This window comes from Caenorhabditis briggsae (genome assembly GCF_000004555.2).
Source record: "Caenorhabditis briggsae complete genome, chrX, whole genome shotgun sequence".
NCBI classification, from domain to species: domain Eukaryota; kingdom Metazoa; phylum Nematoda; class Chromadorea; order Rhabditida; family Rhabditidae; genus Caenorhabditis; species Caenorhabditis briggsae.
Genome location: NC_013491.2, coordinates 16,852,298 through 16,869,236, shown reverse-complemented (window position 1 = coordinate 16,869,236; position 16,939 = coordinate 16,852,298). Strand labels below are relative to the sequence as shown.

The 16,939-nt window shown below is 37.1% G+C and overlaps 4 protein-coding genes and 2 non-coding genes across 6 annotated transcripts; 1 reads left to right on the top strand and 5 right to left on the bottom strand.

Moving 5' to 3' along the window:
* Window positions 1-5,126: 5,126 nt before the first annotated feature.
* CBG28007 lies at window positions 5,127-7,402 on the bottom strand (the record flags this gene model as incomplete). The annotated part of the gene is made up of 7 exons (XM_045240373.1): window positions 5,127-5,223; window positions 5,272-5,375; window positions 5,595-5,674; window positions 5,724-5,831; window positions 6,231-6,339; window positions 6,397-6,513; window positions 7,394-7,402. 7 exons carry the CDS (start codon window positions 7,400-7,402, stop codon window positions 5,127-5,129), a joined length of 624 nt encoding a protein of 207 aa, XP_045098402.1.
* Window positions 7,403-8,195: 793 nt separating this feature from the next.
* On the bottom strand, window positions 8,196-9,105 carry CBG28006 (the record flags this gene model as incomplete). Its single annotated transcript, XM_045240372.1, has 3 exons — window positions 8,196-8,702; window positions 8,750-8,835; window positions 8,880-9,105. 3 exons carry the CDS (start codon window positions 9,103-9,105, stop codon window positions 8,196-8,198), a joined length of 819 nt encoding a protein of 272 aa, XP_045098401.1.
* Window positions 9,106-10,960: 1,855 nt separating this feature from the next.
* Window positions 10,961-11,042, bottom strand: CBG28349. Its single transcript has one exon. It is a non-coding gene (tRNA).
* Window positions 11,043-11,240: 198 nt separating this feature from the next.
* Window positions 11,241-11,322, top strand: CBG29017. The gene has a single exon. It is a non-coding gene (tRNA).
* A 1,413-nt stretch (window positions 11,323-12,735) lies between these two features.
* Window positions 12,736-13,916, bottom strand: CBG05218 (the record flags this gene model as incomplete). The annotated part of the gene is made up of 4 exons (XM_002645495.1): window positions 12,736-13,055; window positions 13,103-13,180; window positions 13,226-13,300; window positions 13,607-13,916. 4 exons carry the CDS (start codon window positions 13,914-13,916, stop codon window positions 12,736-12,738), a joined length of 783 nt encoding a protein of 260 aa, XP_002645541.1.
* Window positions 13,917-15,884: 1,968 nt separating this feature from the next.
* CBG05216 lies at window positions 15,885-16,764 on the bottom strand (the record flags this gene model as incomplete). The annotated part of the gene is made up of 2 exons (XM_002645494.2): window positions 15,885-16,210; window positions 16,719-16,764. The coding sequence occupies 2 exons, from the start codon at window positions 16,762-16,764 to the stop codon at window positions 15,885-15,887; spliced, it is 372 nt and encodes a 123-aa protein (XP_002645540.2).
* Window positions 16,765-16,939: the final 175 nt, after the last annotated feature.

Sequence of the window (16,939 nt, the reverse complement as noted above, 5' to 3'; positions counted from 1 at the left end):
CAAAAAATCACTGATAAGCTTTCAGTAAACATGGAGAGTAGAGAAAAACCGTAAAAAGGCATATATTTGATCAAATGGAAAAAGGGGAGTGTTGCGAAAAAATAGAAAAAGAAGTTATAACACAAACATTGAAAAACAGGGGAAAAACATGGAACGGAAACTAGTATGGGACTCGGTAAAAGAAGGTAACGGAGCTGGAGGCGATGAAATGAGCTTTAGTGTTGGGGGTCATTCAAAATTTATGTCCCCTATCTGAGAAATGGAAAAAAGAACGTTTTACGACCGAGTTTACCTTATGCACCTGCGAGAAAATATGGGACGGCAATTCCGGTAAAAAAGAGAGGTAGATGGTGGAATATAAAAGACAACGTTTATGATCCTATCAAGGTAGATGGAGATTTTTCTATTGAACAAAAAGCTTCATGAACCGAATAGAGCTATAATTTTTGCAGCGAATACCAACCTGAGAGCATATTCATAAATATTTTGCTTGAAAAGTCATTTTCTTTTTAAAAATCAACTGAATTATTTTCCAGAAGGGAAGAGAAGTGTGAAAATGAACCAGGAATGTTTGAAATGACCTCGTAATGTCGAAAATTCGGATTTTTAAAATTTCGGAGTTTCGGAACTTAGAAATTTCCCGATTTCAAAATGTTCGGAATTTCGGAAATTTCGGAAATTTTAAAATTCAAATTAAAAAGTATAATTCCATTTTTCCATTACAAAAACGTCAAAAACTGGTGACAATTAAAAGAAGGACTTCGAAAACGAAAAAAAGGTCCAAATTTTTGAAATTTTCGGAATTTCGAACTTCGTGTGGAATACCCCCAAATTCTTCTTAACATTATTCAAATAATATTCTGATTCACATGGTCAGAAAATGATTTTCAACTAACTTTTCTCGAAAACTACAGAATGAAACATACTGATTTCCGGATAAAATAAAATTCCTAACTTTATCTATTTATGTCATATCTATCAGAAACAAAGTTTTTGAGTTGAACAGCAGCAAACATCAGGTTTTAAGTTAGATATTAATGCCCTTATTTAATCATCATACTACTTTTTTAGAATTAGAAAATTTGTAAAATTGAGGTTCTTCGTATAACGGATAAAGGACCCCTAATAAAAGGATTTTCTAAAAAACTATTTATCTTCAATTTTCACGTTTTTTAAGTTGATTTCTGGGAAAAAAGGTAAATGTTCATAAAAATGAGCTCTGAACATGTTCAGGTAGCTTTTTAGAAGAATATGAAATTTCACAACACCTCGTCTAGAGTCACTATTTGTTCCGGTTCTACAACCCACTCCTTTGAAGTCTTTTACTTCTTCAAAAACCTTGTACTTGGAACCTGGAAACAAAATCTCCACAAAATAAGGTTCAAGTCTTTCCAAAAAAAAAAACCAAAGTGAATTAGAAACGGATGCCACACACACTTCCATTCACATTTTTTCTTCATTCAGTACCTTTCAAACCTTTTTCCTTCTCTTTCTAATTTTATTTTGTCTCAGAGCCTTGGTCTCACAAATGGCTTTTCAGAAGATAGAGAAAAAAGAACAGATCCTTGGACCCGAAACAAAAACAAAACGAAAAAAAAACCAAAAAATGAGGGCACACACACCGTTGAAAAGAGCCCCCCCCCCCCCCCCAAAAAAAATGACAAAGAGAATGTGATTGGGTGTAAGAAAGAGCACAAAAAAAGGAACATTAGGAGGGGGTGAAAACTCCAAACATGGGGCCAAAAAGTAGATAATACGCAGCAAATAACCGCTGCTCCCCCGGGATCCGACATCTGGCGGTAGGAGAACTTTCTCCTTGTGTGTTCACAAGGACATGTTGGAAATTTAGAAGAAGAAGGAGAAGGAGGAATCGGAAAAGGAAAAGATGGAGGTCCAGAAACGTTTGTTAGAAGTGTAGAACACGTGAATTAATCACTTGACAAGTTGAGTCGGGTGAAAGTCTCAAAGGACTGATTCTACAAAAAAAAAGAAGAATGTTGCATTTTTGCGTGGGACCACTTCAAAAAATTTGAATCATAAAGATAGCCATATGGTCGCATTGTTTTTATGAGGCTTTTTTATTGAGATAAGCAAAAATTTCAAAATCTAAAGCAAAAAAGCATATGCAGATTTTTGAACCAGCTCTAGAAACCATGCAATTTTTTTTTAATTTGGAAAAAAATAGCCAGCAGATGAAGTACCGGTAAATAAGATTTGAAAAACCATGTTTTCAGTTTATTTTGACTATTTTCAGAAATCTGGAGCTGGACTGTCAAGATTCGGATCACTTTGAGAGTTTTCAAAGGTATAAAAGGAACTTTGAATTCACATAATTTCTATAATTTAGTTTTTTAGCTATTTGCCGATTTCTGAACAACACCCTTTTTCGGTCCGTTTTAGTTCTGAACACGTGGATGTGTCTTTTAGAAATCAACAAACAACTGAAAAACTAGAAAACTTCAAAAGTTCTGTGACAGTCAAGTTTTCAATTTAGGTCTGTTTTCAACCTTTCAAAGTTTTCAAAGTGATCCGACACTTGATAGCTCGAGACTCCTGAAAATTATGAAAATCAACTGAAAAACACCTTTAACCGTTACTGTATATAAAAAGTGACACATTGTCACGAACAATACAATTTACAAATTTCTACAAAACAACACATGCACTAGAAAAGTGGACCTTCTTTTTCAGTGCAATAATGGAAAAATTTGGATAAAGAAAGAAGAGTGAAAAAGTGTGAGGAGGAGGCGGGGAGAGAAGAATAAAAGGTTGTGTGGATTATACAAGAGGGACTCTCAAAAGAGGATAAGAAGGGCAAGAATAAAGAAGTGGAAGAAAATCGCTTCTTTATAAATTATCGCATCGCAGAACGGTTTCGGTTTTGCGAAATAATTTAAGTTTACTGAAGCGTTAATGAAATTGAAATATTTTTTTGCAGAATGCCTCCCGATGGGCGTTTTGGAATATAAATCATTATTCTCATTTCATTTACTGAGCGAAGAAGATCCATGGTGGCCATCCATTACTCCAGTTATTCTTTCAATTCCATTTTCTCTCCCGTTCTCATCTTCATAAATAAAGTAGAAAATGACTTTGCACACTATCCATTTTTCAAACGGTGCTCCTCTTAAAACAAAGAAAACAAAAAGAATAGGAAAATGAGTGGCATTGAAGTAATAGCATTTGGGTTCTGCTGTAGATAACGAATGGAAAAATAGAAATGAAAATTTGAAATGACTGGTGGAATAGTACTGGACATGAAGAAGACGCCGGGTGGTATGATGATAAGAAAATGTTGTTTGAGAATGGGATTATTCAATTGGACACCGGCGGCTTTTTAGTGGAATAAACATGACCGACGGAACAAAAAATCATTTCGAAATATCAAATTTTTTATATTGAGGACACCGGTCAGTAGGGTATACCGCTTAGTAGTATATACCTTGCACCGCTCAGTAGGATACCGTAAAACCTCTAATAGAACGACCCCCCGGATCGTCCACTTTGAGCCTATATATCTCACTTCTTTTGAAAGATATCAAAAAGTGGTTAACTAGTAAAATGTTTATCAGGATATCAGCAACATTTTACTAGTTAGTCACTTTTTGATATCTCTCACAAAAAATGAGATATATAGGCTCAAAGTGGACGATCCGGGTGTCGTTCTATTAGAGGTTTTACGGTATACCAAGAAAATTCTCAATCGATTATCGTCTATTTTGACCATTTTTAGGGGTTTTTGTACTGAATACACAAAAAACGTGTTTTTCAGAAATCGGCAATTAGTTGAAAAACTAGAAATTTTCAAAAAATTGTATGAGTGCGAATTTTTAATTTTAGGTCTATTTTACATTCACCAAAACTTTCTAAGTGATCGGAAATTTGACATCCGGGCTCCAGATTACTGAAAATCTCAAAATGGCCAAAAAACTACTAATAAACTACTTTTCTTAGTTTTAAAACTTCAAAAAATTGCTTCCAGGGGCTGATAAACCTTGTTTCTGAAAACTTCTGAAGGGATCTCAAATTTCTATCGAATTCTTGCAAAAACTTTAAATTCTACCTCTGCAAACTGTTAAAAATGGGTATTCAGCTTTTTGAAGTCATTTTTTGAGGAATTCAATTCTTTTTCAATTTTTGAATGTTTGAATCTACATATTTCTTTACACATTTTAATTCAATAAAATATTCTGAGCAAAATCCCTCTTCAAAAAATTTTTAGAACTGTAGAGAATTTAAAAAAACGAATTCCAGTCTATAGATAAATTCTCAGACAAGCAAAAGTTACGATTTTCAGTTTTCATGTTTAACTTTGCAAAAGACACTTCTAAAAAATTAATTCAATTTGTCAATTGCTTCACGTCCATTAACAACAGAAACATATTCTCATCTTGAATTATTTATCAAACAATTTATTTTCGGACTCTTTCCACACATTGGAATTAACAGAAACTTCCCAATCAAGGAAATCTAGAGCTAATACATTTTCACGATTTACTCAACATAGTGTATACTGGTTAGGTTCCGATCCCATACATTTTCCAGTTCTTACAGTTTTTAATTTTATCAAACTGGAAAACTACACAGAAATTTAAAAAAATTTTGACTAGACAATTTTTACAGCAGTAGGAAAAACTTTCATTGTTTCATTTTGAGTGTTGACTTCGAAATTTGGAATAATGCAATGATGTGGAAACATGAAAAAATAGTGTTGGTAAAAAAGTGCGTCTCGCCAATTGAAAAACGAGGAAGAAGGGGAAATCATAAATAATTCTACAGCACAACACCTTGCCACTGTGCACTTCTTCATGTCTCGTCCACATTAATTCAAGCCTTAAAGGGCACAAGAGCCTGGAGAACAATTATCTAGATCTCGCATCCTCCGTTTCTTCTCCTTTCATTCCTTCCATGTAATTACAACTGACTCCGCTTCTTTCGAGGCAAACACAAGATTCATCTTTTTTTTGCTGTTGCCTCCTCCAAGACCAAGAAGAACTATCTATTTATGCAAATAATCTAAAAATTCTGACATGGAAGTGTTGTTGTTTCATACGTTTAGTGATATGAATTGAGATCCGAACAAAACGAACAAAAATAATAAATTAAATAAATAAATAAATAAAGTACTAGCAAAGTGAACATGTTGCCGCACAGTTCGCAAACTTGGTCTCGTAACTGTAGAACGGACTGGTACAATATCCCCGATACGACCAACTGGCACAACTGAAAACGGATAATTTAGAGATTTAGGAAACGGGAGGGGTGTCATACTTTGTATTATAATCCACACAATTTGGGTTGGTGCCGCGGAACTCGGGGTCAGGTGTGGTGGTGGCGGTTGGTCGGCAAAATCCGCAAGTTTTGCGACAGTATTCCTAGAAAGTCAAGTTTATTTGCATCTTGTAAGTAGTCTCAAGAAGTTGTAGAGGATCAGAAATCCAAAGTTCGATGACTTTCGTTTTTATATATCATTCAAACAATTAAAACTTCAACTTTTATTTATTTTCCATAAGCCGGGAGACCATCATTAAGTTGCTAACTCATTAAATTAACTTTCTTCATCCTATAGCGTGACTCAAAATTGAAAAACTCACTTTAACAAAATCCTGCATTCCCACATTCATACAAATCGAAATGTCTGTTGTGCAGTCAACAGCTTTGTCATAGCAGCCTCCTGAAATTCAGAAAACATAGTTGAGAAGTCAAAAATCAATAATACGCACCTTCTAGACAAAAACCGCAAACATTGGGGCAATCCTCGATGAGAACTTCCCTCCATTGAGGATCTCGACACATTCTACTCGTCACCAATGCACAATTTATACGAGGGACTGAAAATTCTATTGGTTTTGGAGAACTTGGAGCAGGGATACTTGGAATGACTTTCTCAGAGATGTCCGGAATGTGAAAAGTTCCGAGTTTCAAAATTTCAAAATTTCAGAATTTTTAAACATTAAATTTAAAAATAAAAATAATCATTTTAAATGATAATGTCGCATCACAAAAAGGCTAAAAATTAGTCAAAAATAGACGAAAAGATTGCGAAAACGCAAAAAATAGAAACGGTAATTCCGGTTGAAACTTTTCGTGTGCGTCTTTGACATATCGTAGTCAAAAACCCCTCATTCCAAAAAAAATTCTGAAATAAATACTACGAAAAAAAAATTTATGGAATTCCAAACTCTCTAAACATCTCCGAGTATGCTCAAAGCCTATAGTTTTTTTCTTACAAGGTGAGTTGTTGCAATCAAACGGCTCGGTTTGGCAACAATATCCGCAAGTTTTGGGGCAGGTGCTAATGGATATCCTTTTCATTTCCTCACTTCTCTCCCCGTTAAGCTGAAATGCAAAAGCGTGTGAATGAGAAAATGAGAATACGTTAGAGAAACGAATTACCATAAAACATAAGAGTGGTCTTTCAGTAGTCGTCCCAACCATTACGCTGCTACCGTATATCATTGTACACGCATCGTCACTGTAGATATTGTCACAATTGACGGCATTTGTTGCATACTGAAATCATGTTTCGTGTATGAAAACGTTTTGATAGGTTTTGTTTTTCGCAGTCCGGAAATGAGAGACGTACTAGAAAAATTCTGAGAATTAAAATTTGAAGCTAACATTTTTCGCAAAGCCTTTTGAAGTTCTTCTGACAACGGAATCTCAACTTTTTCTGAACCAAAATTTCTTTAAAAATTTAAGGATAAAATAAGAATAGCCCGTCGTGACTGTTCAGAATTTTAAGAATCCGCTCACCAGTTCCAGCCAAATTATATCAATTTCAACAACAAAAATAGCATTATCAGTGTAAAACAGCAAGTTTCGAAGAAAGGTTTCTCAATTTCTATGACGTTTCAGAACATAAAGTCTGTTTTGTTGTACTTAGAATTGAATAAAATTTCATATTTCAGGCATTTCATAAAAAAATGTTTCCAATTTTTAAAAGTTTTCCCGACTTGAATTTATTCGAAAATTTGGAAAAATATTTGAAAAAGTGTCTGAAATATGGAATTTCATCCAGTTTTGAGTATTTCTCAATAAAGTTTATGTTCTCAAACGCCCTAGAAATTAAGTAAAAGGTTTTGCATTGAAAACGCGATTTTTGTACTGAAACTTACTTAACTCATGTCAGCTGGAAGTGGCGAACGGACTATAAAATTTTCAGAGGCATCTAGATAGACTTTTCCCATCCATAGGCTTTTCCCATCGCTCATCGAAATCTGGGTTGACAAGATTTTTAGGTTCCCTTGTGAATTACAACAGAATTTTAGCTCAAAAAAGCTTTTTCCAGCTCTTCATTTAAACAGAAAATACTAATGGGGAAGAACTGATCCCCTTTCATTCTTTTTATCTCAAATTTTCTACTCATTTTTCCGACACCTCCTTACCACACATGCTTCATTACACATTCCAAAAAAAAAATAAACTTGCCTTTCCAGCTGCCGTGTAATGCGTACAATTTCTATCCAACACCGCTTCAATACTAATTAGAAAATAGGAAACAAAAACTAGAAAGTGATATAGAAACTGCATAAAAACTCCAGTGTTTTTTCTTCTTTTGGTATAAGAGAGACATAAAAAATAGGTAGATTTCATAAAAAGAGCATGGAGAGAGAAGCCCGAGAAAGTTTTGACCACCGGGAGAGAGGCGACTACCGTTCGATGAACAAAAAGAGAGCAAGAACGGAATTTCCGCCGATGGACAGGGGGGAGTGTTGAGCAAATTCAGGCCTGTTTCTATTCAATGGCTATCTAACCCTCCTCTCGACAACAAAAAAGTGCGCGCATCACACTAAATCTCTGTGTCAGACGGTTTTTTTCTGCTTTCCGCGTTCTCCTCTTGTTTTCTTTGGCGCATGCCATTCATGTTTTGATTACATAGCTCTTATCTTATGATCGGCTGCCAACCTGACTATGTTCATGACACTTTTTTTTCGTTTAGAGTGTTTATTTAGTGGGTTTTGTTTCTGATTGTTCATATTACTCACGAAAAATATTTATTATCAAGGAGACAGAGGATACAAAATTTTCTGATTTTTAACAGAGTGAAAAACAACTAACACTAACATAAAGGAGATAGTGATAAATAGAGGTTAGTTAGAATTGAGATTCTGATAATTTATTGGGATGAGATCAAAAAAGGAATAGATGATGTGGAGAGGGATTAACGCAGTCAAGATTTTTATTCAATTGTATTAGAGAGGATCTTGTGGAGGAAGAAGAGGAGCACGGAGGTTCCAGTTATCAAAATCACCTAACAATCCATCCCCTGGATTCCACAATGCATAGGGATTCGGAGTCATTGCGAGGCCTGGGTGTCCATACGGGTATAGAGGAGGAGGAACAATGTGTTGTTCGAGATTTAAAGGATATTGATTAAAAACAAGGGCAGGGTTAAGGTTGACTGGTTCTTGGGGGGCTGGGGCGGGGAAATAGTTGATAACCACCTGTGTAGGTGGGGCCTGGAGGAGGGCAATCATAGAGTGGGCGATTTGGTTTACTGGCTGTGTCAGTCGGAAGACTGGAATCATTTGTAGACCAGCTGGGATTGGCTGTGGTTGTTCTACGGGAGCAGCTTCTGGAACCACTTCTTGAAAAACTGGTTCCGGCTGAACTGGAGGGCCGATTTCCTGAATAGCTGGTGCAGTTTCTGGGCGAACAGCCCCGTCTGGGCGGATTGGAATTGGACGAACAATTGGAACCTGGAATTTTGCATTGTTCAAATTCTCATGAAACTGAACAATCCTACCTCCGGCACTGGCAAATTAGGAAGTTGGATGGCACCAGCTGGAGCATTATCCAGAAGTTTTACAATACCGTTGCGTTGTTCCAGAACTGAAAAACAAAAGAATTGTTTTTTCAGAATAACTTGTTTTTACAGTATCTCTGAGCAATCATTCCGATTTCCGGAATTGTCACGTGCACTTCTCGATAGACCTTGTCCTCTTCTTGAACCTGTTCTTCTGGGGCTTCTGGAGCTTCCTGAGTTTCAGGAGCATCCTGAGCATCTTCCTGAACTTCCATAGCTTCTGGTGCGCCCTCAGCGTCATCATTGTTAGCTGGAAGATCTACTTGAGGCTGATCGGTTGGATTCTCCTCGTCCATCTGAAATCCAGAAATCTTTTACTAGCGTGAGAACACATAAAACTAAGATTGAAGAAGTGAGAAGTTAGTGCAAAGCGTGCGTGTGGACAAAGGCGCGAAGCGGTCTGAAAACAAAGCTGCCACTGATAAAAGCTGTGCTTCTTTTTTTCTCTCTAATCTGCCCAAAATCTGTCATCTTTCCATATGCGGGCGCCACCAGAAAGCATCGGTAACCATGTCAACCTTTAGCTGCACTGATGACAAAAAAACAGGAGGTGGCGACTTTCATTGTGAGGAGAGTAAAGAGAAAAAATAACAAAAGAAGAGATACTTCTCCAACATACACACACTCGCCAGCCCGCCCGCGCGCACATATTCACAAACTGGCGCTTTGAAGAGAGAGATTACTAGAAAATAATCTTCGTAGAGGACGTCAGGGAATATGTGTGCTAGAAGGAGGAAAAAAACGGGAGAAAAATGGAGAGCCCCTCATCTATAGAAACAAATGGATGAATTCGATATGAATTTTTGATGAGAAATGGGGTGAGAACAAGATGAAAAAAAAAGTAATGAAGAGAACCATGTCATGAGATCGAAACGAGACAATTAAAGAGAATGTTCTTGAAGAAATATTTGGGAATCTTGGTATCGGTGTTTGCACATTCTGTGACTACAGTATACTTTTAAGAAATCAATTCCTTGAAAGACTTCTATTAACAGAGATAATTGTAAAATTACGTTCAGAAGGGGTTTGTCGGTTTCTTAGAAGCTAATCTTCGCAAAAACTGCTGAGAAGTCTGATTTTTGAATATTCACAAAAAATAGTAATACACATAAATCTGATTGAAAAACGGATCCAAAACATTTTCCTAAATACGAATATAAAAGAGCGCACATGACAAGAGAAAGAGAAAAATTCTGGATGGAATGAGGATAATGCACGTTCAATCTTTTGACTAATACCCTTCTTCAATTTCAGCAGAGTGCGAGTGACATTGTAAAACGAAAAAAAGGAGAAGCATTGTTTTTGTTCAGAGAAATTCAGGAAGAAACACAAAATGGGGGATGGATGAATGTGTTCTGCATTGAAAAAATTTTTCGGAATTGTTCCAGTGCAATATTTATGGTACTAACATTTTCAGAAAATGTTCTTAATTTAAGAAAAAAAATTGCAAATGTACAATAAGTTTCCAGCGACACATGTAGGGAGGAATAAGATGGAAAACAAAAATTTATGGCGCGACCGCGGCCTTGCCCTCGTCTGTGAAATTCGACCTTTTTTCGGAAGGCATCTCACTGCACAAATGCTTGCTTCAGAAGCAGAAAATTAGCTAGATAGAATTTACAGAAGATTTTGCTAAGAAAAAGAGATAATTAATGAATTGTTGATTTTCTCAATACAGCATCAGCTTTAACAGAGGCCCACCCTATCTGTAAACCTTGAGCTCAATTATCTCGGTTTCTATGAGAGCTAACAAAAATCTGTCAACTGATAAAACGTTTGCCATAATGTCACCAAAATTTTATTAGTTTACAAAATTTTGATCTGTTGTACAGGAATTGAGATGAGTTTGAAGTTGACGGTTTGGGTGAGATTTTATTAGAAAAAAGTACGGTAGACTAACAGAATGCATACTCTCGTCTTGAAAAACAATTTGAAAATTTGCTTGATATGAAATTTTGAAATTGTTAAAGAAAAAAATTTCGATTATTTGACGCTTCTTTTTTTGCATATCAAGCTAATTTTTTTTCAATTGTCTAGATTTGTGAAACGTAGAGTATCATTTCAGCAAATGTCAGAACTCAAAAATAATCCAAAACATCTGTTAAAGTAAATTTTAAAAGATGATACGGAAATGAAACCAAAAAGTTTTAACGCAGTCAGCAGGATTCGAACCTACGCGGGCAGAGCCCAATTGATTTCTAGTCAATCTCCTTAACCACTCGGACATGACTGCAGACGTTTCTATCTGTTGCGCTAGGCATACACATAATGGAAACTTCTCTTCTCACCCAGCGCACGCGAGAGAAACGAGAGATGCACCTCTCTCGTTTCCCTCTCTTGCGCGACCGAATTCCTCTTTTCTTTTCGTCTCCCTCTCAAGCGATACACAGCGGGTGGCTCTTGTTTGCGAATACAACCTTCCTCTGACCATGCAGTCATGTCCGAGTGGTTAAGGAGATTGACTCGAAATCAATTGGGCTCTGCCCGCGTAGGTTCGAATCCTGCTGACTGCGAATCCTTTTTGTTTCTTATTTGAATAATGAAAATCATCTTTCGAAGCATGTCGAAGACTTAAAACACTATTGTTTGAATTTTTCGTTGAAAATAAGTCTCTGTCTCTCTTTTTGTGAAGTTAAACAATTTTCATTCAGTATTAAATCAAATTTTCACCATTCAAATGAAAGTTTTTCAAATCCGAAAGAGTCATTAGCGTGTCTTAAGTTCCTCTTCTCGTTCAGCATCCTCAATGGGAAAGTTGCATTGTGGCATCATGGTAGAATTGAAGGTTGAACGAAACGTTGTTGAAAGACTTATGAATATGATTCGGAGTCCAGAATAAAATTTATTTCTTTTCCTTTTATCTTTTATACGGATTTTAACCAATGTGAATTCACAGTTTTTGTTTTCTTACTTTTCGTCTTTTTCTTATGTCACTTCTTTCTTAAATTTTATGTTCTGAAAACAACGATCAAAAAACCGAACCAGGAACTGAAAATATTCTTCATGTCAAATTTTGAAACAGTTTTCAAACAATTTTTCGAAATCTTTTTTTCAATAATTTCGAAAATCACAGAGAAATTGGGTGGCCTAACTTTCTAAACTAGAATTTTATAGCGCATCATGATAAATGGTCTCAAAATGTTTTTTTTTCTAATAGGGTGGCCCGACTTTTGCAAAGTGATTTTTCTAAGCCAACTTAATAAAATGACCTGGAAATGAGCTGACATGCCTGGTGTATTTTCTAGGTCATTTTGAAGCGATGGTCTAAGTTTTGCAACATGATCTTTAAGACTATTCTTTTTCCTCGTATACAATTAAAACGTAACTCTAAATCTGTTTTTGGACAGTTGTTCATACTTTCCAAAATTTTTCCAGTAACAGTTTATTGAGTGAAAATCATTATATCAACCGAAAGGCAATATCAAAAGCATGAAAAGAATCAAAATCCATGAAATCTCGAATCAAAGTGAGGCGATTGCAAGCTGATAAAATGGGAACATTTGCTAGCATCCCCTAATAATAGAAATAATAGAATTTGTCATTGGGATCACGAGATTTTTAGAAGAAAGGGAACACAGAATTTGGATCAAGGAAGAAATCATTGGGGGAGGAGGTGTGACAAGAAAACATTTGAAATTTCAGAAATCTTCAAGAAAATTGATATAGAATCGAGATGATAAGATACCAGGCTCATAATTAGGCTCATAGATTGGATCATATTAAAAAAATGAGAGGCAAGACGACACATGTCATCGGCTGTCAGCAAGGAAGTCGAGGAGGAAAGTTGAGGAGTGGGACAAAAATTTTTTTCGGAAAATTTTGAGGCGAGTACAGTAGAATGCAGACTGCAGAAGAAGGAGAAAAACAATAAGAGAAAGATGAATTAAGATTAGGTGGTGGGGATTAAAAACCTAATTATTTATTAATTACTTCACTTCCCACTCTCCGGTCTTTGCCATTACTCCACCGATTCCCAATACGTGAAGCTGGTCAAATTCATCACTGTTCACTCTCTTGATTTTTCTGCTCACGGCAGGATTCGACATCCGGAACTGGATCATCTCATCAAAGTCGATCGAGTAGTTCTGTCCATCTATGTAAACCATGTAACCGTCGTCGCGCCTTTGAAATGCTTCCTCGATGTCCAACTCCATTCTACCATTGAAGCGCCACCAGGCCTCTTTTTTTTCTTTCACGGATCTGGACTGGTAGAGCCAGAAGACTTTAGAGTTCCGATCATGGAAGTCTGAAAAAACTACTAATTGTGGTGTAAAAATGATTAAAAAAACTCACATGGCATCTTCGGAGGAGCAACTTCTTTTCCTTCAGTTGTCACTGGCTGCGCCGCTACCGCCGCTGCTGCCATCGCGGCTGAAAATTTCAAAAAGTTGGGTCGTAATCATAACTGGATCCTACCTTTTAGCTCCTCAACGCTTGGCTTGACGTCCTCATCGCGTTCATAGACCATGTCTTGAACGAAGACTCTTCCGTCTGAAATACAGAAAAAAGTTGGAAAAGGAATAAAAGACCGTAGACACACTAATGCTGCCTCTAGGTCTTCACCTTGAGCCAATTTTTCTCGGTTACTGTAAAAGATATTAGAAATTTGTCAACCGATAAACAATTTCTGATACCATTATAAACGTTTTACCAGTTGACTACTTTTTGATATCTACTTCAGGAAATGAGAAATATGGGCTTAAAGTTGACAGTTTGAATGTCGTCCTTCTAGAGTATTTACGGAAATTCATCATATTATTTGCACTCAAAGTCTGGCGGACTGAAAAAAAAGCCCACCTGAATCCGGTTGCGCGTCCACGTAGTTTGGATGAACCGCTTCTTTGAGATTTATTTGTTGAGTGTAATTGAAGAGTCCGACATTGAACTCCTGACGGCACAAAGTGCATCTTGTGCCTACGTTCTTCTGACAGTTGAAGCAATTTATATGCCCGCAGGGCATTCTGAACGGCATGTAGACGGCATGGAGGCAAATGGCGCATCTTGGCTGATGGGATCCCGGTAGGTTTGGCTGCATTGGAAAACCAGATCCAGATCCAGAACCTCCTCCCGAAGATGATCCTGCACCAGATGACGAAGAAGAGAACATTTTGTTATTTTCTCTGAAAAAAATATAAATGAGAATAGATTGATATATAGGTGCGAGTAAAAAGAATGATACCAAAACAAGTGAATACGCACAAAGTACACGTGTTCATGCGCTCAATCATTCAAACCGGAGAGACACAGAGAAGCGTACCCCTCTCATGAGTAACAGAAAAAAAATAGAAAGGGGTGGCTCGAGTTAGAGAAAGTGAGGTTTTTAAAACATTTTTGAGTGCGTTTACCAGTTTAAAAGCGTTCGATTCAAAACTTTACAATTGCTCATAACTTGATGTGAAAAGAAATATTCAACAATCAATCACCTCGTCTGTGTGAGCCCATGAAACAATTCGAAAGGGGGCAAGGAAGAGGGAAGGAAGGGAGGACAGAGAGAGAGAGAGAGAGAGAGAGAGAGCGAGAGAGAGAGAGAGAAAGAGAGATAATCTGCTCAATGCAAAGAACAAGAGAGATTTTGTCTTATGATGTAGTTCTCAATTCAGATGTTCTCCACCGGAACATAGAGAAAGGGAGGGTTTATGAAGGGAAAGAGAAAGAGGTAGGTAAAATGTGTAAGAACCCGAAAGGAGTGTTAATATTCATAGTTGCAAAAGGCCGGGCCGGGCGGCCGCCTACCAGAGTTGAAAATTTTCTAATGAAAATTCGGGTGATTTTTTTGACTTAAAAAAAAAGATTACATTTTTAACCAAAATTACAGAGTAGAAAGTAGTCGAAAAATAGGTCGTTTTGTTTAAATTTTGAAAAAATTTCAAAAAATTTCGAAAAAAAATTCAATAAAATCAACGTCTGTACGTCGCCGGGCCGGCCGGGCCAGGCCGGGTCGGCATTTCATCGGCCCGGCCCGCCGAAATTCTCAACGGGCCGACCTGCGGGCCGGCCCGAGATTTTGCAAGTATGTTAATTTTTTGGTGTTTCAAGCCGTCCGCGATTCAGAACGTGGGTAGGTTACCATGGGCCAATAGGTTCGTCCTTTCAAATATAAGCTCGGCTACTTAAAAAATTCCAGGACAGGGCCGCCGAATTTCACCTAACTCAGAAGTACCTTAACGAAAATAGCCGCGGCCCTGATTGAGCCTTGGTTTTAGGTGAGCCCAGAATTAACCAGCCTTGAAAACGGGCCCTGCCATAGTTCCTCCTAGAATCAATGTTTTTTGATCAATCAATCCCGATATTATAGAACTGAATGAGAACTACAAAATGATATTATTTTTGAAAAATATCTCTTGTCTATGAACAAAATTATAAACGAAACGGGCCAAAAAAACTAAAAAAGAGAGGGCAGTGAACGGCTGTCCGAGAAGAAGGACCATCTATTAGAAATGAAAGATGAGACACAGACAGAGGAACAGAAGATAACACATTCCCCCTCTTCCCGGGTGCATTCGCTGGATTGGGTGGAAGAGGAAGAGATAGTGTGCATCACAGGGAGTACGTAGACAGTTTATATGAGGACCAAATGTATCGTTGGACAAAAGAGAGGTGAGAAGAGAACGGTTCGGGGGGAAACCCCAGATAGTTATAGGAAGTATGAGAAAAGACATCAGAGTCCCAGCATATTTTTGGAGAGGCTGGCGATGAGAGATCATGGTCTGGGTTTATCGGAGGACAAAAAAGAGGCACTCTTCGTGGAATGGCCAACAGATTTTCGAATTGGGAACCGAAATCAACTGATGGATTCAGTGATTTATGTGCAACAACAATCAGTTGATATCTAGCAGATTTGTTGAGTCAGAAACCGTGAGAAAAGAAGGTTGAGATAATCAAAACATATTTATTTCATAAACATATATTAGAGTGAGCTATGGAAACAAACTTGGTATTTTTTAATTATTATGAAAATGCTAGTTACAAGAAAGAATGCGGGCAAAAAAATGCGGAAAAATGACAAGAAGAAATGGGAACACAATCGGATTGAGTGATTTCGAGGAAAAGATGCGTTTGTGATTATCAAATGATTTTATTTAACATCCCAATAAATTGGGTCCGTAACTCCAGCGACACCGCGGATTACCAGTCCATCAAATTCCTCGGCCGTCACACGCCAAATCTCTCTTGGGATTGAGCGGTTGAGAACGGGAGTTTGAAGATTCAGGTCGAAGTCGATCTCGTATTGGTTGCCCAAAATAGTGATAAACATCATTTCCTGTCCCGCCTGGAACCCTTCCTCGACTAGCCTCTCGTCGCGTGGATCAAACCGCCACCAGCCGTCTCCGCGTGCTTTATAGAGCCACATGAAGGTGGCATTGACAGTGGAGGCCATACGCCATCCATTGGCCCAGGCGGCTGAAAGAATAGAAATATTTAAATTCAAAAAAGATACATTTATGGCAAGCACTGTGCTTAACGACATGAAGTTAAAAATCTAAATTTTCCTAACTATTCTCAAATTTGATGAAGTTTTATGAAATTTTTCAATATGTTTCAGGACTATTTATGTTTTGCGTACAGAACATTGAGCACAGGTCTTCTATAAAACACAAAATATTGAGAAAATATTTTTGTTTTCGGGATTCAATTATCTCGGTTTATTTGAGTGGTATCAAACATTTGCCAACTAATAAAATATTCAGGATGTTATGATAAAAAACTTATCAGTTGACAAAATGTTATCATCTTTTAGAATTGAGATAATTAAACTTAAAATTCAAACTTAATAATTAAAACAAGTTATTTTTCCAAAATTTTCAATTTTCATGTGTATTTCTCAAAAACGCGGCTTATCCACAGGTCCAACTTGCTAATCCACAGATCCAACTTGCTAATAACTATTGGATTTTTCAGTATCTCTTACCCTGAAGAGCAGCAAGGTCCGGTTTGACGTCTTCGTCCATATCCATCGGAACTTGACCATCTGGAAATTCATACAGTTAAATTTTAATCAAAAAATTCATTTTTCCGCCCGCTAGTTTCAGCCAAGTTATATCAGTTTCAATACCAAAAATTGCCGGTTTAGTGCAAAATCAGCGTATTCAAAGACAATTTTCTCAAGTCCTAGGACGTTTTAAAGCATGA